We start from the raw sequence: 14,027 nt of genomic DNA on the forward strand, positions 1-14,027 counted from the left end.
GGCTACAGCCCATGGGGGTCACAAAAGAGTCAGACATGACTTAGTGACTAAACAACAACAACAACAAATAACAGTATGGTGGTACTCAGGTGGTTCTCAAATGTCTGAAGTTTGGAAATTGCTATTTTGTGCTTTCCTCATACACATTCTATGTGACTTAACCTCTCAGAACCTCAGGTTTTCAGTTGTAAATGTGGGCAAGGGAGTCTAGGCTAGATCAGGGCTCCCTAAATGATTTGGTACAGGAGTTGCTTTTTAGTTCCCCGGAGCTTATGTTTTGTGCCCATGGCAGGGCCACTTGTCATCTTGGAGTCCGTGGTGCTGATTCAAATGGTAAGGGTGGGAAGTGGTTAGGAGGATGGACAGATGACAGAGGAAGTGAGTTGCTGGGTACAGCTCTGTCTTCTCCCGGTAATTCCACATATCTCTCGAGATGGGGATGGGACTATGGGAGGGAAAGGCAAAACTGCCTGTAATTTAATAGGTAATGTTTTAAGAGAGCTTCCCTGGTAGCTCAGCTGATAAAGAATCTGCCTGCAATGCAGGAGACCCCAGTTCAATTCCTGGGTCAGGAAGATCCCCTGGAGAAGGAAGGGATAAGCTACGCACTCCAGTATTCTTGGGCTTCCCTGGTGGCTCAGACAGTAAAGAATCTGCCTGCAATGTGGGAGACCTGGGTTCGATCCTTGGGTTGGGAAGATCCCCTGGAAGAGGGCATGGCAACGCACTCCAGTATTCTTGCCTGGAGAATCCCCACAGACAGAGGAACCTGGCAAGCTACAGCCCACAGGGTCACAGAGTCAGACACAACTGAAAGACTAAGCACAATGTTTTAAGATGCTCCCTTGGGTGGGTGGGGGAAGGCTGTGGACTTTTCAGCTCTATAATATGATTATGTAATGATGATTTTTCATTTCAACTTAGATTTCCACAGAGGTTGCAAAGAGTTCACTCATGAGTCTCTTGCCTAAACCCCCAAAGCATGAGGATCCCCTCATGATTGAGTTCCCAAACTTGGACATGACTTCTGCAGAATGGCTGAAGACCAATAGCCTGAAAGGTAAATCCCCAGAGAGGGAAGAACCCAAGATGCAGACAACTGACCGAAGGCATGAACCCTTTGGGGCTTCATGAGCCATGCCTCAAACCCCACCATTTATTTTTACAGCCAAGAAGCTAAGCCTTTATCAGGTTCTGGCACCCAATGCATTCTCTCCCGTGGAGGAATTTGTGCCTATTCTCCGGAAAACAGTATCATCAACTATCCATGAGGTAACTCAGATTCAGAGTTCTGTCTAGACCTTTGCCATGGAGCTCCCGTGTGGTATTTCCTTTCTGAAATGTTGGGGAAATAGAGGTCTTGAGACAGAGACGAAGGAACAGGAGCTGAGGGCTTGGCGTGGGGTGCAGGCTTTCCACGCAGGACTCTAGAACTCTCATCAAATCTACCCTAGCTGCTGTTTTTCAAAGATACAAAAAATGAAACTTGGGAGATTGGGGAAAGAGGGAGTACATCAGGCACCATGGTCACCCCCTCCATGAAGGTTTCCTCCTTGTCATTCAGAACACGCTCTCTCTTTGGGCCCTCGCTCTACCTGATACAGACTTCTCCTATTGCTCCTGTGGTGCGCGTTTGTGTGTATTTGTTACATGTCTAATGCCCACCGCGGTATGAGCCCTATAAAAGGAAAAACTCTTCCCCAACACTCTGTCCCCTATATGTAGTACAAGTAAGCAGTCAAGGAATGTCTGCATGCGTGGACAGAAGGATGGAAAGAGGGAGGAAAAGGCTGAGTGAGTGGATCGATGGAAATGATAAATGAATAGGTAAAAGAATGGATAGGTGGATGGAAATATGAACAGATGGAAGGACAGATAACAGGACAGAACAAAAAGATGAAAGGATGAAAGTCAAGATTAAATGAAGGATAAAGGCTGGAGAATTGGAAGGACAGCATAATAGGTGAACAGAAGGATCAGTCAGTGGAGGGACTTCCCCGGTGGTGCAGTGGTTGAGACTCTGCACTCCCATTACAGGGGCATGGGTCCGATCCCTGGTCAGGGGACTGTGATCCCACAGGCAGCGAGGCAAGGCCAGAGAAGAGAAGATCAGTGAAAAGACAGAAGAATGAAAGGAAAGAGACAGGGGAGGTCTAGTTCTGGCAGCCCATAGATGAATGACTAGATGGAAGCAGAGACAGAGATACAGATATGACAGCTTGATGGAGGATGAATGAACAGAATGAACAAATTTGATTTTCAAAGTGTGTTTCCCACGTGGGTTTCCAAATCTAAGAACTTATGACTGTAGTATGTTTTAAATCTCCAACTCTACTATTACCAAAACTTCTAACCATACCTTGTAATAAAGACACTGATGTTCAGAAGAGCCTCCTGAGAAGGGAGCCGGCTTGCGGTCAGACCTGGTTCATTCAGGGGGCTGTGTCCTGAAGTCCCTCAGCTGCCAGCTCCAGCCAAGGCAATGGCCTGGTGATGGGGAGGGGCACAAACCACCCGCAGATGTGTTAAGAGCCCGTTTCCCTCTCTTGCATCTGACTTGGAGAACCCAGTGACCGATTTAAACTCAAAATCCTTCCTCACTTGCGCTTCTGTTCACCTGCTCCCCTCCTGGCCACACCTGCATGCAGAAGGCAATGGTGCAGTTTGAATGGCATGACGGGACAGTGAAGAATATTCATGTGGACTTGCCCTTCTTGTACGAGTACCAGGTCAGTGCTGGGTCCCATCAGTCAGAATGTGGGGTGTGGGGAGGGGGATGGCAGGAAGGTGTCATGGAATGTGGAGGCACCAAGCCAGTGACAGAACCCCCTCCTGTAAACAGACTGCGCTTCACCCACAGGCCCTTCTGGAGCTTTCTCCACCTCCTTTCCAGGCAGGAACCCGGATGCCTTAAACAAAAACCTCTAATCCTTTTGGTCAAGATTTACCTCCTCCCCATTTGAGGCAATGAAATACTCTGACTCTTCCCTTCCTAGGCTTGTGACAGACAAGTACAAGCTTATATCTCTCTCTCTCTTTAAACAAATGTTCATTTATCTATATATTTTTGGCTATGCTGGGTCTTTGTTGCTGCGCACGGGCTCTCTCTAGTGCAGCAAGCAGGGGCTGCTCCCTAGTTGTATTGCTGGGTCTTCTCATTGCAATGGTTTCTCTTTTTGCAGAGCATGGGCACAGTCTTCAGTGGTTGTGGCTCACGGGCTCCAGAGTCGGGGCTCAGTAGCTGTAGCACATGGGTTTAGTTGCCCTGTGGCATGTGGAATCTTTCTGCACCAGGTATCAAACTGGTGTTCCCTGCATTGGCAGGCAGATTCTTAACCTCTGGGCCACAAGGGAAGTCCTAGTACATGCTTTAGAGGGATTTTTGTACTGCCTGGATACCCATGGCCTTGACACACCATTCCCAGAAGCCAAGTGGGGTACACCCTCTTCCCCCACATGCTCTGTGCAGTGCTGACTGTGTATGACCCGTGAGTTTGCAGAAACAGCTCAGCAGAGCGATGCGGATGTACGAGAGAAGGATCGAGTGGCTCTCCTTGGCCAGCAGAAGAATCTGGGGCACCGTCTGTGAAAAAAGGTAACTTCCTCCAGTAGTGTTCTTGTCCTTCATGGTGTCGTGTGTGACACAGCACTCATTCAGCTTATGAATTTCCTGTTGGTGGCGTCAGAATCCATCATTTAGATTAAGGATCAATATGGCTCAGCAGAACCCCTGGAGGGAAAAGTCACCACCATTAACTGCAACCTCAAGAATAGCATCACTGTGTCACTCAGGAGTCTTTGTTAAAAAGCAAAAGAAACTAAGTGCAAATTGAAACAAATCAGGGAAGTCTGGTTAAGATAACTATATTCTAAAGTAGATTTGGTAGCTGTCTTCAGGCCTGGCTTGATCCAGAGATTCATACATGTCAGGAATTTCTTTCCAACCCTCAGTTCCATTTTCCTCTTTCTTGGCTTTGTTTTTAGGTAGGCTGCCCCCTCTAGGTAGCAAGATAGCCACCCAAAGTTCCCAACTTCCTCCCTTCCAGTTTAGCACTTCCAGGGTTTAGGGCATGGGTCCACCCGTGAGCCACTTGGGCCAAGAGGATTTGATGTTCTGATTGCCTGGGGTCTAACGTCCACTTTAAAGCTTGGGCTGGGGTCAGCTCTACTCAACTCAAGTGGACCATTACAGACAAAGGTATTCCCCCCAACACCAGAAAAAAAGATCAAGATGCTGTTTTGAGTAGAGGTAATGGATGCTGAGTAGGAAAAAACTGTAGGGTATCTATTATATCATTACCATTCCATACCTTACTTAATGCATTACCACTTATTTTATATTAGAAGTTTGTAATACCATTCATCCGCTCTATTTTTTAACTCTCAAAGCAACCCCTTGAAGAGTCTTATTATAGTTTATATAGTTAAATATGCCAAGGAACAGGCTTCCAAGGTGGTGCAGTAGTAAAGAATCTGACTGCTAATGCAGGAGATGCAAGAGACTCAGGTTCAATCCCTGAGTCAGGAAGAGCCCCTGGAGTAGGAAGTGGCAGCCCATTCCAGTATTCTTGCCTGGAGAGTTCCATGGACAGAGGAATCTGGCAGACTACAGTCCATGGGGCCGCAGAGTCGGACATGACTGAGCATACACACAAACGCATGGCAAGGATCAGAGAGGTGCTGTGACTTGCGTAAGGCCCCACAGAAAGTGGGACTTGAACTAAGGTCTTCTGATGCTATATCAGGTGACTTTTCTTTTGCTAATCCATAGCTGTCTCAAAATGAGAATGAGGGGAGGAGATAGGACTATAAGATCTAAAGAGAAGGCTCAACACTGTTGCTGCTGCTGCTGCTAAGTCGCTTCAGTCGTGTCCGACTCTGTTCGACCCCATAGACGGAAGCCCACCAGGCACCCCCCTCCCTGGGATTCTCCAGGCAAGAACACTGAAGTGGGTTGCCATTTCCTTCTCCAATGCATGAAAGTGAAAAGTGAAAGCAAAGTCGCTCCGTCGTGTCCGACTCTCAGCGACCCCATGGACTGCAGCCTACCAGGCTCCTCTGTCCATGGGATTTTCCAGGCAAGAGTACTGGAGTAGGATGCCATTGCAAGAGATCTTAAAACAGAGAGAGAAAATAAAAAGATACATTTCCCCAAAGGCTCCAGTTATACCTAATTCCCCATCTAACTTGCTTAGCTTGTTTGTTTTCCCTTCACAGACCCCAATCTACTGTCGTATCGAATGCTAGTGATTTAAAACAAGGAAATGTATGAAATCATTATATGCAGTCCTGCCCTTAAACTGTCCACCACGAGGCTTTATTCCATGATAGACCTTCCTGCAGCAAAGGTTCCATGACCCTCAGGCTACTGCCTGTGTTGACCTCAAACCACGGAGAAGATTTGGCCAGGGGTGAATTTGGCGTGCAGAGCTCCTCTGGAAAAAACGTTAAATAGTAAAATGGAACAGAATAAACATTATCTGAGAGATTCGGTTCTCCTCTTAAAGCTTGTGTTTCTTTTTAGGGTGGTTATACTGCTCGATATCTCCGTGACCAATTCCATGTACATTATTCATATCCAGCACTCCCTGCGCCGCCTGCTGGAGGAGCAGCTGTCCAACAAGGACTGCTTCAACATCATTGCGTACGCAGCAGCTTCTCCTGGTGGGGAGGTCGTGGGCACAAGGCTGCCATCGCCAGGCTGAGGCTTCTGGCAGGACGACAAATGTATGGGCAGCCGGCCTCCCAGGAGGGCTGTCCGTTTATCTCATTTGAACCATCTTGTTTGGGGCATTGAATAATTAAATGGTTGTAGGACGGTCCCCCTGGGCTGAAGGTGATAAGCAGCCCCAAAACACACTGTTTGATCAGCCAGGATAAAGTAACTCAGCCCGTTGCCCCATTTGGCTCCCAAGCTGATAAACGCAAAAGAGAAAAAGAAGGGTCCCCAGGCTTGGCTCCTACCTCAGTTCTAGCAAGCCACGATATTTTAAACATTCAGAATTCCAATTATAAATTTTAACTGTACATAGATCTATCAATATTATTATTATATATAGTTATAAGTAATAGATTATATAGAGCTATATAGAATTAAATTATACCTTTATATATAAAACTACATGGCTCCATTATATATAAAACTATGCGTTTAAGTTATATATAAGTAGCTGCATGCTAAGTAGCTGCAGTTGTGTCTGACTCTTTGAGACCCTATGGACCCCCATGGACTGTAACCCACCAGGCTTCTCTGTCCATGGGCTTCTCCAGGCAAGAACACTGGAATGGATCACCATTTCCTTCTCCAAGGGATCTTCCTGATCCAGGAATCGAACCCATGTCTCTTACGTCTCCTGCATTTGCAGTTGGGTTTTTTTGACCACTGAAACACCTGGGAAGCCCTTATATAAGTATATATAATATAAATTAATACTATATAGCTATATATTTAAATTATGTATTTTATACATAATTATGTATATAAATTTTAACTATAAGTAAATTTAACTTAAAGTATATTTAATATGTAGTTTTACTACATATGTTTAAATTATATATGACTATATAATAGTATAAATATTTAAGTTATAGGTCTATCTACATAGTTACTTATATTTTTATCTATAAAGTATATATAATTTTAATATATGTAGTTATATATATTTTTTACACAACTTCACATCATATAGGGAGTGTTCTAAACCTACTAAGTCAGAGCCTAGTCATTCCCTAATAAATTCTACAGAAAAATGCTTAGAGAAGCATTTTGGACAAGATTTTCATTCACTCATCCCATTCATTCATTTAACAAACTTTTATTGAAAGGCTGCCATGTACTGCAGGTATGCTAGGCATTAGGGATATAGAAGTTAACACACATGATACCTGTCCTTAAGGAACTTATCACCTAGTAGTAGGAAGCAGAAATGTTAAAATATAAATGCTATTAAATGTTTTCTGAAGGAATAAGTAGAAGGCAGGATATGGGACCGCAAGTCCCATATCGACTCAAAGGCGGAGTCAGTTCATTCACCTGGGAAGAGTGAGGTCAGGAAATCTTAGCTGAGTCTTGACAAAGAGCAGGTGTTTCCCGGCACACAGAAGAGACAGGGAATGTGGAGAAGGGGCCTTCTGGTGCAGGGAGCAGCGTGAGCGAAGCACAGAGGTGTGATGTGTGACACAACCTTGGGGGACCTTCAGTGTGAGTAGTTGAGTGTGAACAAAGGGTGAGAGAGAGAACCGGATGGCCTAGAAATGAAAGGAAACACCAGCTGACGGAGGCTTTAAACAGGAGCTTTTATACTAGGGGACATATAGATATTGAAGGATTTTAAGCAAGATAATAATCTTGAGACACTTGAGTTACAAGGTGAAGGACAGGCTGAAGGGATGTGATACTGGAGGGGAGATCTGAGCCAAGGCAGTGGAAATGAAAGACAGGGGGCCTGTGAGGGGTGCCCAGGGTTACATATGCAGAATGCAGCCACTGCTTGGCTGTAGGGGACGAGGGGATGGTGAAGAGGTGTGCCAGGTGGAGCAGAGTTTGGAAGATAAACACAGTCTGAGATCCTTAAGAGTTTGGAGAGTCTCCTGGTTGTAGCTCTAGCCATCAGCATAAGTGGAAGACATGGGAGGGCATGCGTTGCACTTGTGGAGACGCGATGGAGGAGAGATGCCAACCAAGGACAGAATTGGGGACAAGCTGCCATTTAGATGGCAGAGAAAGGGAACCACCTAAGAAACAAGAGGAGCAGCCCAAGAGGCAGGAGGAAAACCTGGAGAGAAAGCTGTTTTCCCCTTTCCCAAGGAAAAGGAGGATCTTGGAAAGAAACAGAGTTAGGGCCTGCAGAAGCAAAGTAGGAAGGAGAAGGAATTCTCTGAATCTGGCAATAGAGCTCCCTGATTGGAAAACAATGAGACATAATGGTTTTGCAGTTTAGTTTGGCAAACATTTAAAAGATTGATAGTACCCAATGCTGATGATAATTTGGTGCAAAGGGCACTCCTGGAAAGTATTGGTGGAAATGTAATACGGTACAGCTCTTGTATTACATTTTTTAAAATTGGAAGTGTAGTTGATTTGGTGCTTCCCTGGTAGCTCAGCTGGTAGAGAGTCTGCCTGCAATGCAGGAGACCCGTTCGATTCCTGGCTCAGGAAGATCCCCTGGAGAAGCGATAGGCTACCCACTCCAGTATTCTTGGGCTTCCCTGGTGGCTCAGGCAGTAAAGAATCTGCTTGCAATGCAGGAGACCTGGGTTCAATCCCTGGATCAGGAAGTTCCCCTGAAAGAAGGCATAGCAACCCACTCCAGTATTCTTGCCTGGAGAATCTCCATGGACAGAGGAGCCTGGTGGGCTACAGTCCATGAGGTTGCAAAGAGTCGGACACGACTGAGCAACTAAGCACAGCACACACAGCATAGTTGATTTGGGCTTCCCAGGGGGGCTCAGTGGTAAAAATTCCACCTGCCAATGCAGGAGGCACAAGAAATGTGTGTTTGGACCCTGGGTCAAGAAGATCCCCCTGGAGGAGGATCTTGGAGGAGGAAATGGCAACCCACTCCAGTATTCTTGCCTGGAGAATCCCATGGACAGAGGAGCCTGGCAGGCTCTAGTCCATAGGGTGGCAAAAAATCAGATACAACTGACCACACATGCACGTAGTTGATTTGCGATGTAATGTGAATTGCAGGTGTACAGCAAAGTGATTTAGTTACATACTATATAAGTGAAGTCGCTCAGTCGTGCCCAACTCTTTGCAACCCCATGGATAGTAGCCTGCACCAAGCTCCTCCATCCATGGGATTTTCAAGGCAAGAGTACTGGAGTGGGTTGCCATTTCCTTCTCCAGGGAATCTTCCCAACCCAGGGATCGAACCCAGGTCTCTCACAATGTAGACAGATGCTTTACCATCTGAGTCACCAGGGAAGTCCATATACTATATACATAGTTTTTCAGATTCATTTCCCTTATAAGTTATTGCAAAATATTGAGTATAGTTCCCTGTGCTAAACAGTAGGTCAACAAGACAGTAGGTCTTGTTGGTTATTTGTTTTGTATATAATAATGTGTATATGTTAATCCTGAGTGCCTAATATTTTGTGCATCATCTTCACACAGGGGCCATGCTAATCTTCTCTGTATGGTTCCAATTTTAGTATACGTGCTACTGAACTAAGCCCTGAGTCAGTATGGTCTATGTTCCTTCAATTAAACCTTGATGAAATATCCAAAGGAAATATTAAGATGACTGTGCAGAGATAACCTTGAAGGGATTTTCAGTGCAGCATTCTGATAATTGACAAACCTGGGACAAAACAAGAGGGAATTGGTAAAATAAACCTGACTGTAGAATTCTATGCAACTACTCAAAAGACTGTGGGAGAGTTATGTGAGTACATTTAGAAAACTTCCTCAATAAGTCCAAATGAAATAAATAGTATAGGTTATGTAATTCCATTTCTTTTATCTTGCTGGAAATTTTTTTAAAATTATTGTGTAAAGTGAAAAAATAACCATGTTAAGCTGACGCCCACCCTCTTTCTCAGTACCCCCAGGTTTCCAAACTCTCTTCACAAACTTGCAGTTACTATCCATTAGGCTGTAACACTGATTTATGGGAGAAAACAAGGTCACCAGGGTGGGAAGAAAGGCTATAATTCCACTTCTATCAATATATCTTTATCTAACAGTTTTTAATCCAAAAGAATATAAAACAAAGAGTTAACAGAAATTTGGAGGGAGGGATAAAATTGAAGGAATTTTCACTCTCTGTATATTGTTAGAATTTTTATTCAACTATAATAGAGGATTTATTTTCCAACTATAATAGAGATTTCCATGGGATTAGGAAAGGAGGTCATCATTAATATTTGCCAGAGAACTGCCCAGGGTGGAAGCTTGACTGCAGAGGGTTGAGAAGCAGATAATGAGGAAGTGGTAGGAACATTGTTTTTCCAGGGAGCCTGTCTGTGAAGAGGAAGAGGAAAGAGAGAGGAGTAGCGGCAGAGTGGACCCTGGTGGAATGATAGTTAAGACAGGCAGAGGGGACGAGGGAAGTAGACCCGGGAGTGGGCGTGGGAGGGAGGTCACCACGGGGCAGCATCTCAGACAGGTTGGTGGTGGTCAAGTAAAGGACCCAGGTGGAGGAATTGCTCTCAAACCAGAGAGGGGACAGCTTTTCCTTGATAAAGGAGATAAATCTTCTTCTCAAAGATTTTAATTCTGTCTCATAGAGAGAATGAGCTGATGCATATAAAAAAGAGAAACTGTAATACAGGTGGAGAGTGAAAGCTTTGAGGATGAATCGTGCTCTTTGCGACCCCCATGGACTGTAGCCTACCAGGCTCCTTCGTCCATGGGATTTTCCAAGCAAAGTTATGGGAGTGGGTTGCCATTTCCTTCTCCAGGGGATCTTCCCAACCCAGGGATCAAACCTGGGTCTCCTGCATTGCAGGCAGACGCTTTACCATCTGAGATACCTGAGAAGCCCTGAATCCATGCTAGGGGAGCCAAAAAGAGAGCAGCGACTCCTTCCCTGGAGGTGGGGAAGTTCACACAGGGGAGGGAGTACCTTCCTCAGGGAAGAGGTCTAGCCAAACCGGTCCTGGCAGGTCAGACAGAGGGCCCCTGCTCTGCTCCCACCAAGAATATGCTGGGACGTGTCCTGACCAGCAAGGAGCTCGCAGGTGACATCCTAACATTTGGGGGATGTAACCAGAATTTTGGGCTCCCCTGGTGGCACAGCTGGTAAAGAATCCTCCTACAATGCGGACGACCTGGGTTCGATCCCTGAGTTGGGAAGATCCCCTGGAGAAGGGAATGGCAACCCACCCCAGTGTTCTGGCCTAAAGAATTCCATGAACTGTATAGTCCGTGGGGTTGCAAAGAGTTGGACACAACTGAGCGACTTTCACTTTCAACCAGAATTTTGCCCCCTTAAAATCCTGGGAAGCCCAGTGAGCTGGGGCACATATCTCTCCACTAAGAACAAGACCTCTTTCCCTCTCTCCAAGGTTCGGAAGCACCATCGAAAGCTGGAGGCCCGAGATGGTTGCTGCCAGCCACAGCAATTTACAAAGCGCCTGGCGGTAGGTGACCTGCTGGTCTGACAGCAGCCTCCCTGGTGCTACTTTCTCTGGCCCCCTTTCTCCCCCAGCAAGTAGCTCTCTCTAGAACCTTTGCCCTCCGACAGATGGCACAGACGCGAATCGGGAAACATCCCCCTTCCATCCCCCACCCTCCCCTCTGGGGCCTGGCAGCCCCCTGCCTCAGCACGGCCTCCCTGCCTCCCAGGTGGGTCCTGGACCTGCAGTGTCAGGGCAGCAGGAACATCCTCAGCGCCCTGCGGAAGGCTGTGGAAGTGGACTTCAAGGACAAAGAAGAACAGCAGTCACAGGGCATCTACCTCTTCACAGGGGGCATCCCTGACCAGGACATGGTGGGTGAGCCTCGTCTCGGCCTCCCTTATCCTCCAGGACCCCCACATCTTCCCCTGCGTGGACGCCTAGCGACCAGTTTCTCCAGCATGATTTTCCCATCTAGATGTTATCACCTGGAGATGTTGTTCAAATGCAGACAGAGGTGGTCAGACCTGGCTCCCAGGGGCCTGAGAGTCTGCATTTCTAATGAGCTCCCAGGGGATTAGAGGCTGCCGGTCTAAGATCTCAGCCCCAGCTCCCTGCCAAGATCTATTAAGATAGTAAGAGAAATGGTGACCCAGGCTCTTCCATCTTTCCTTCCTCAGTGCCATGTACTAGACCTGGTACACAGTAGGCCCACAAGAAAGAGACTGGGCTGAACTGACCCGAGACCAGCAGCTTGAAAAGCCCTCAGCCCTGGGCCCCTCCTCCCTCTCTGCCCACAGGCCATGCTCAGCGCCTACATGGCCGAGGCCTGCGGGGGCTGTGACTTTCATCTGAACGTGTGTCTATTCTATGTGGGTGAGTCACAGACGGACACCATGCCCCCTGCCTGCTATGCCAGCCGCACAGACACTGCCGCCGCCTACAGGGAGGTCACCCGGGCTGCTGGTGGGCGCTTCCACTGGTTTGGAGACACAGGTGAGGGAGTGGTGCTGGTCCCTCCACCTCTTTCTTTGCAGACAGTAGTCTTGGTACTGACATAGCTCCCTATGCCATAAACATAGGGATAGGTTAGGGGTGGGGAGGGAGGCTTAAAAGGGAGGGGATAATTGCATAATTATCTCTGACTCATGTTGTACAGTAGAAAATAACACAACATTGTAGAGCAATTATGCTCCAATTTAAAAATTTTAAAAATACATTTATTAAGTAAATTATGGTTTAGGTGATATGCAGACAAGGCAAAATTGTGACGTGATTCAGGAAGGACTGAAGCTTGGGACACAAGAGTGCCATTCTGATCTCTCTGGTTTACAAATGAAGAAATGACTCCCAGGGACATGAGTGGTATAGCTGGGGCTGGAACTCATGAAAAGTGCCAGGCACATACATTTAAGTTATTATTGGTGATTATTATTGATAATAGCAGGCATTTATAAAATAGTTATTATATGCTAAACTCGGTTTTAAGTGTTTTAAACATGTGATTCATTCCTCACAATAACCCTATGAAATGGGTTATGATTATTACCCCATTTTGCAGCCAGTGAAGCTGAGACACAGAACCCAGAGCACAGAGATAGTAAGTAAGGAACCAGGAGCTGAACCCAGAGTTTGTCTTCTTAGGCGTCACACTCTAGTCCCACTCAAATGAGTCATATTCGAGATGCTGCTGCTGCTGCTGCTGCTGCTAAGTCGCTTCAGTCGCGTCCAACTCTGTGCGACCCCATAGACGGCAGCCCACCAGGCTCCTTTGTCCCTGGGATTCTCCAGGCAAGAACACTGGAGTGGGTTGCCATTTTCTTCTCCAATGCATGAAAGTGAAAAGTGAAAGTGAAGTTGCTCAGTTGAGTCTGACTCTTAGCAACCCCATGGACTGCAGTCCACCAGGCTCCTCCATCCATGGGATTTCCCAGGCAAGAGTACTGGAGTGGGTTGCCACTGCCTTCTCCTATTTGAGACATTACTCACTGCAGACATTAGCTACTTTAAGTAACCTCAAGGTGGATCTTATTCACTGGAGGAGCAGGACCTTTCCCTGACCTACTCTTCTGTGGGTGAGAGCTCATGGCTGGGTGCCAGAGTGCTGGGTCCTAAGGCTGGCTCCACTCTTGGTACCCTCACTGTACCTGCCCATCTCCTTTACCACCAGATAGTGTGGGGTGGTGCTGGTCAGCTCAGCCCATTAAGACCCCAGCCTGCCCCCTGGGCTGAGGTCACCTCCACGTGGCCCTTGTGTTTACAGATATGGACACTTGCCAGAATCTGTACCCCTCCCCCACACTCATGATGTGCTTTGTTTCCAGGTATTTACGAAAGTGATGATATCAACGCCATCACGTCTGAGATGGAAAAGGCTCTCAACTACTCCCAAAAGGTATGCCTTATGCATGGGGCAATCAATGACTACACTGGCTTCTGTTAGAGTCCTGGGGCTGTCATTAAAGGACCACAAAAGAGGTGGCTTAAAATGACAGGTATTTATTCCCTCACAGTTCCAGAGGCTGGAGCCTAAAATCAAGATGTCTAAAGAGCCATGACCTGCCCCCCGCCCAAAGGCTCTGAGTAGGCTCTCTTTACCTTTTCATAGCTTTGGTGGTAACTGCTGTTAAAGAAATGAAATTTCACTGGATGCTTGTTCAAAATGGCAAGGAAGACACTGTTCAAGATGACTGCAATCAGGGAGAGAGGTTGAACTCAATTCTGATTATACAGCAAAGATAGCTGGGGATTTATAGCCAGTGAGCAGAGTGAGAGGGTTAGTGGAATGAAAGTTACTAAGATGAAGTTGATTAGATGTCGAGGGTAGAGAGATTCTTGCTAACAGTATTCTTTGCTAAAACTGGGTTCAATAGTTCAGTTCAGTTCAGTTCAGTCGCTCAGTTGTGTCCGACTCTTTGCGACCCCATGAATCACAGCCCGCCAGGCCTCTCTGTCTCCAT

At 46.6% G+C, this 14,027-nt stretch overlaps 1 protein-coding gene across 1 annotated transcript in view; it reads left to right on the forward strand.

Moving 5' to 3' along the window:
• VWA3A (von Willebrand factor A domain containing 3A) overlaps positions 1-14,027 on the forward strand; it is a 49,990-nt gene that overhangs the window by 20,522 nt on the left and 15,441 nt on the right. Inside the window, exons 12-20 of the mRNA XM_018040802.1 lie at positions 925-1,060; positions 1,169-1,272; positions 2,649-2,729; positions 3,501-3,595; positions 5,525-5,644; positions 11,017-11,091; positions 11,297-11,441; positions 11,868-12,063; positions 13,392-13,462. Coding sequence (XP_017896291.1) covers positions 925-1,060; positions 1,169-1,272; positions 2,649-2,729; positions 3,501-3,595; positions 5,525-5,644; positions 11,017-11,091; positions 11,297-11,441; positions 11,868-12,063; positions 13,392-13,462 — 1,023 coding nt within the window. The remainder of the gene's footprint in view (positions 1-924; positions 1,061-1,168; positions 1,273-2,648; positions 2,730-3,500; positions 3,596-5,524; positions 5,645-11,016; positions 11,092-11,296; positions 11,442-11,867; positions 12,064-13,391; positions 13,463-14,027) is intronic.

This window comes from Capra hircus, chromosome 25 (assembly GCF_001704415.2).
Source record: "Capra hircus breed San Clemente chromosome 25, ASM170441v1, whole genome shotgun sequence".
NCBI classification, from domain to species: Eukaryota; Metazoa; Chordata; class Mammalia; order Artiodactyla; family Bovidae; genus Capra; species Capra hircus.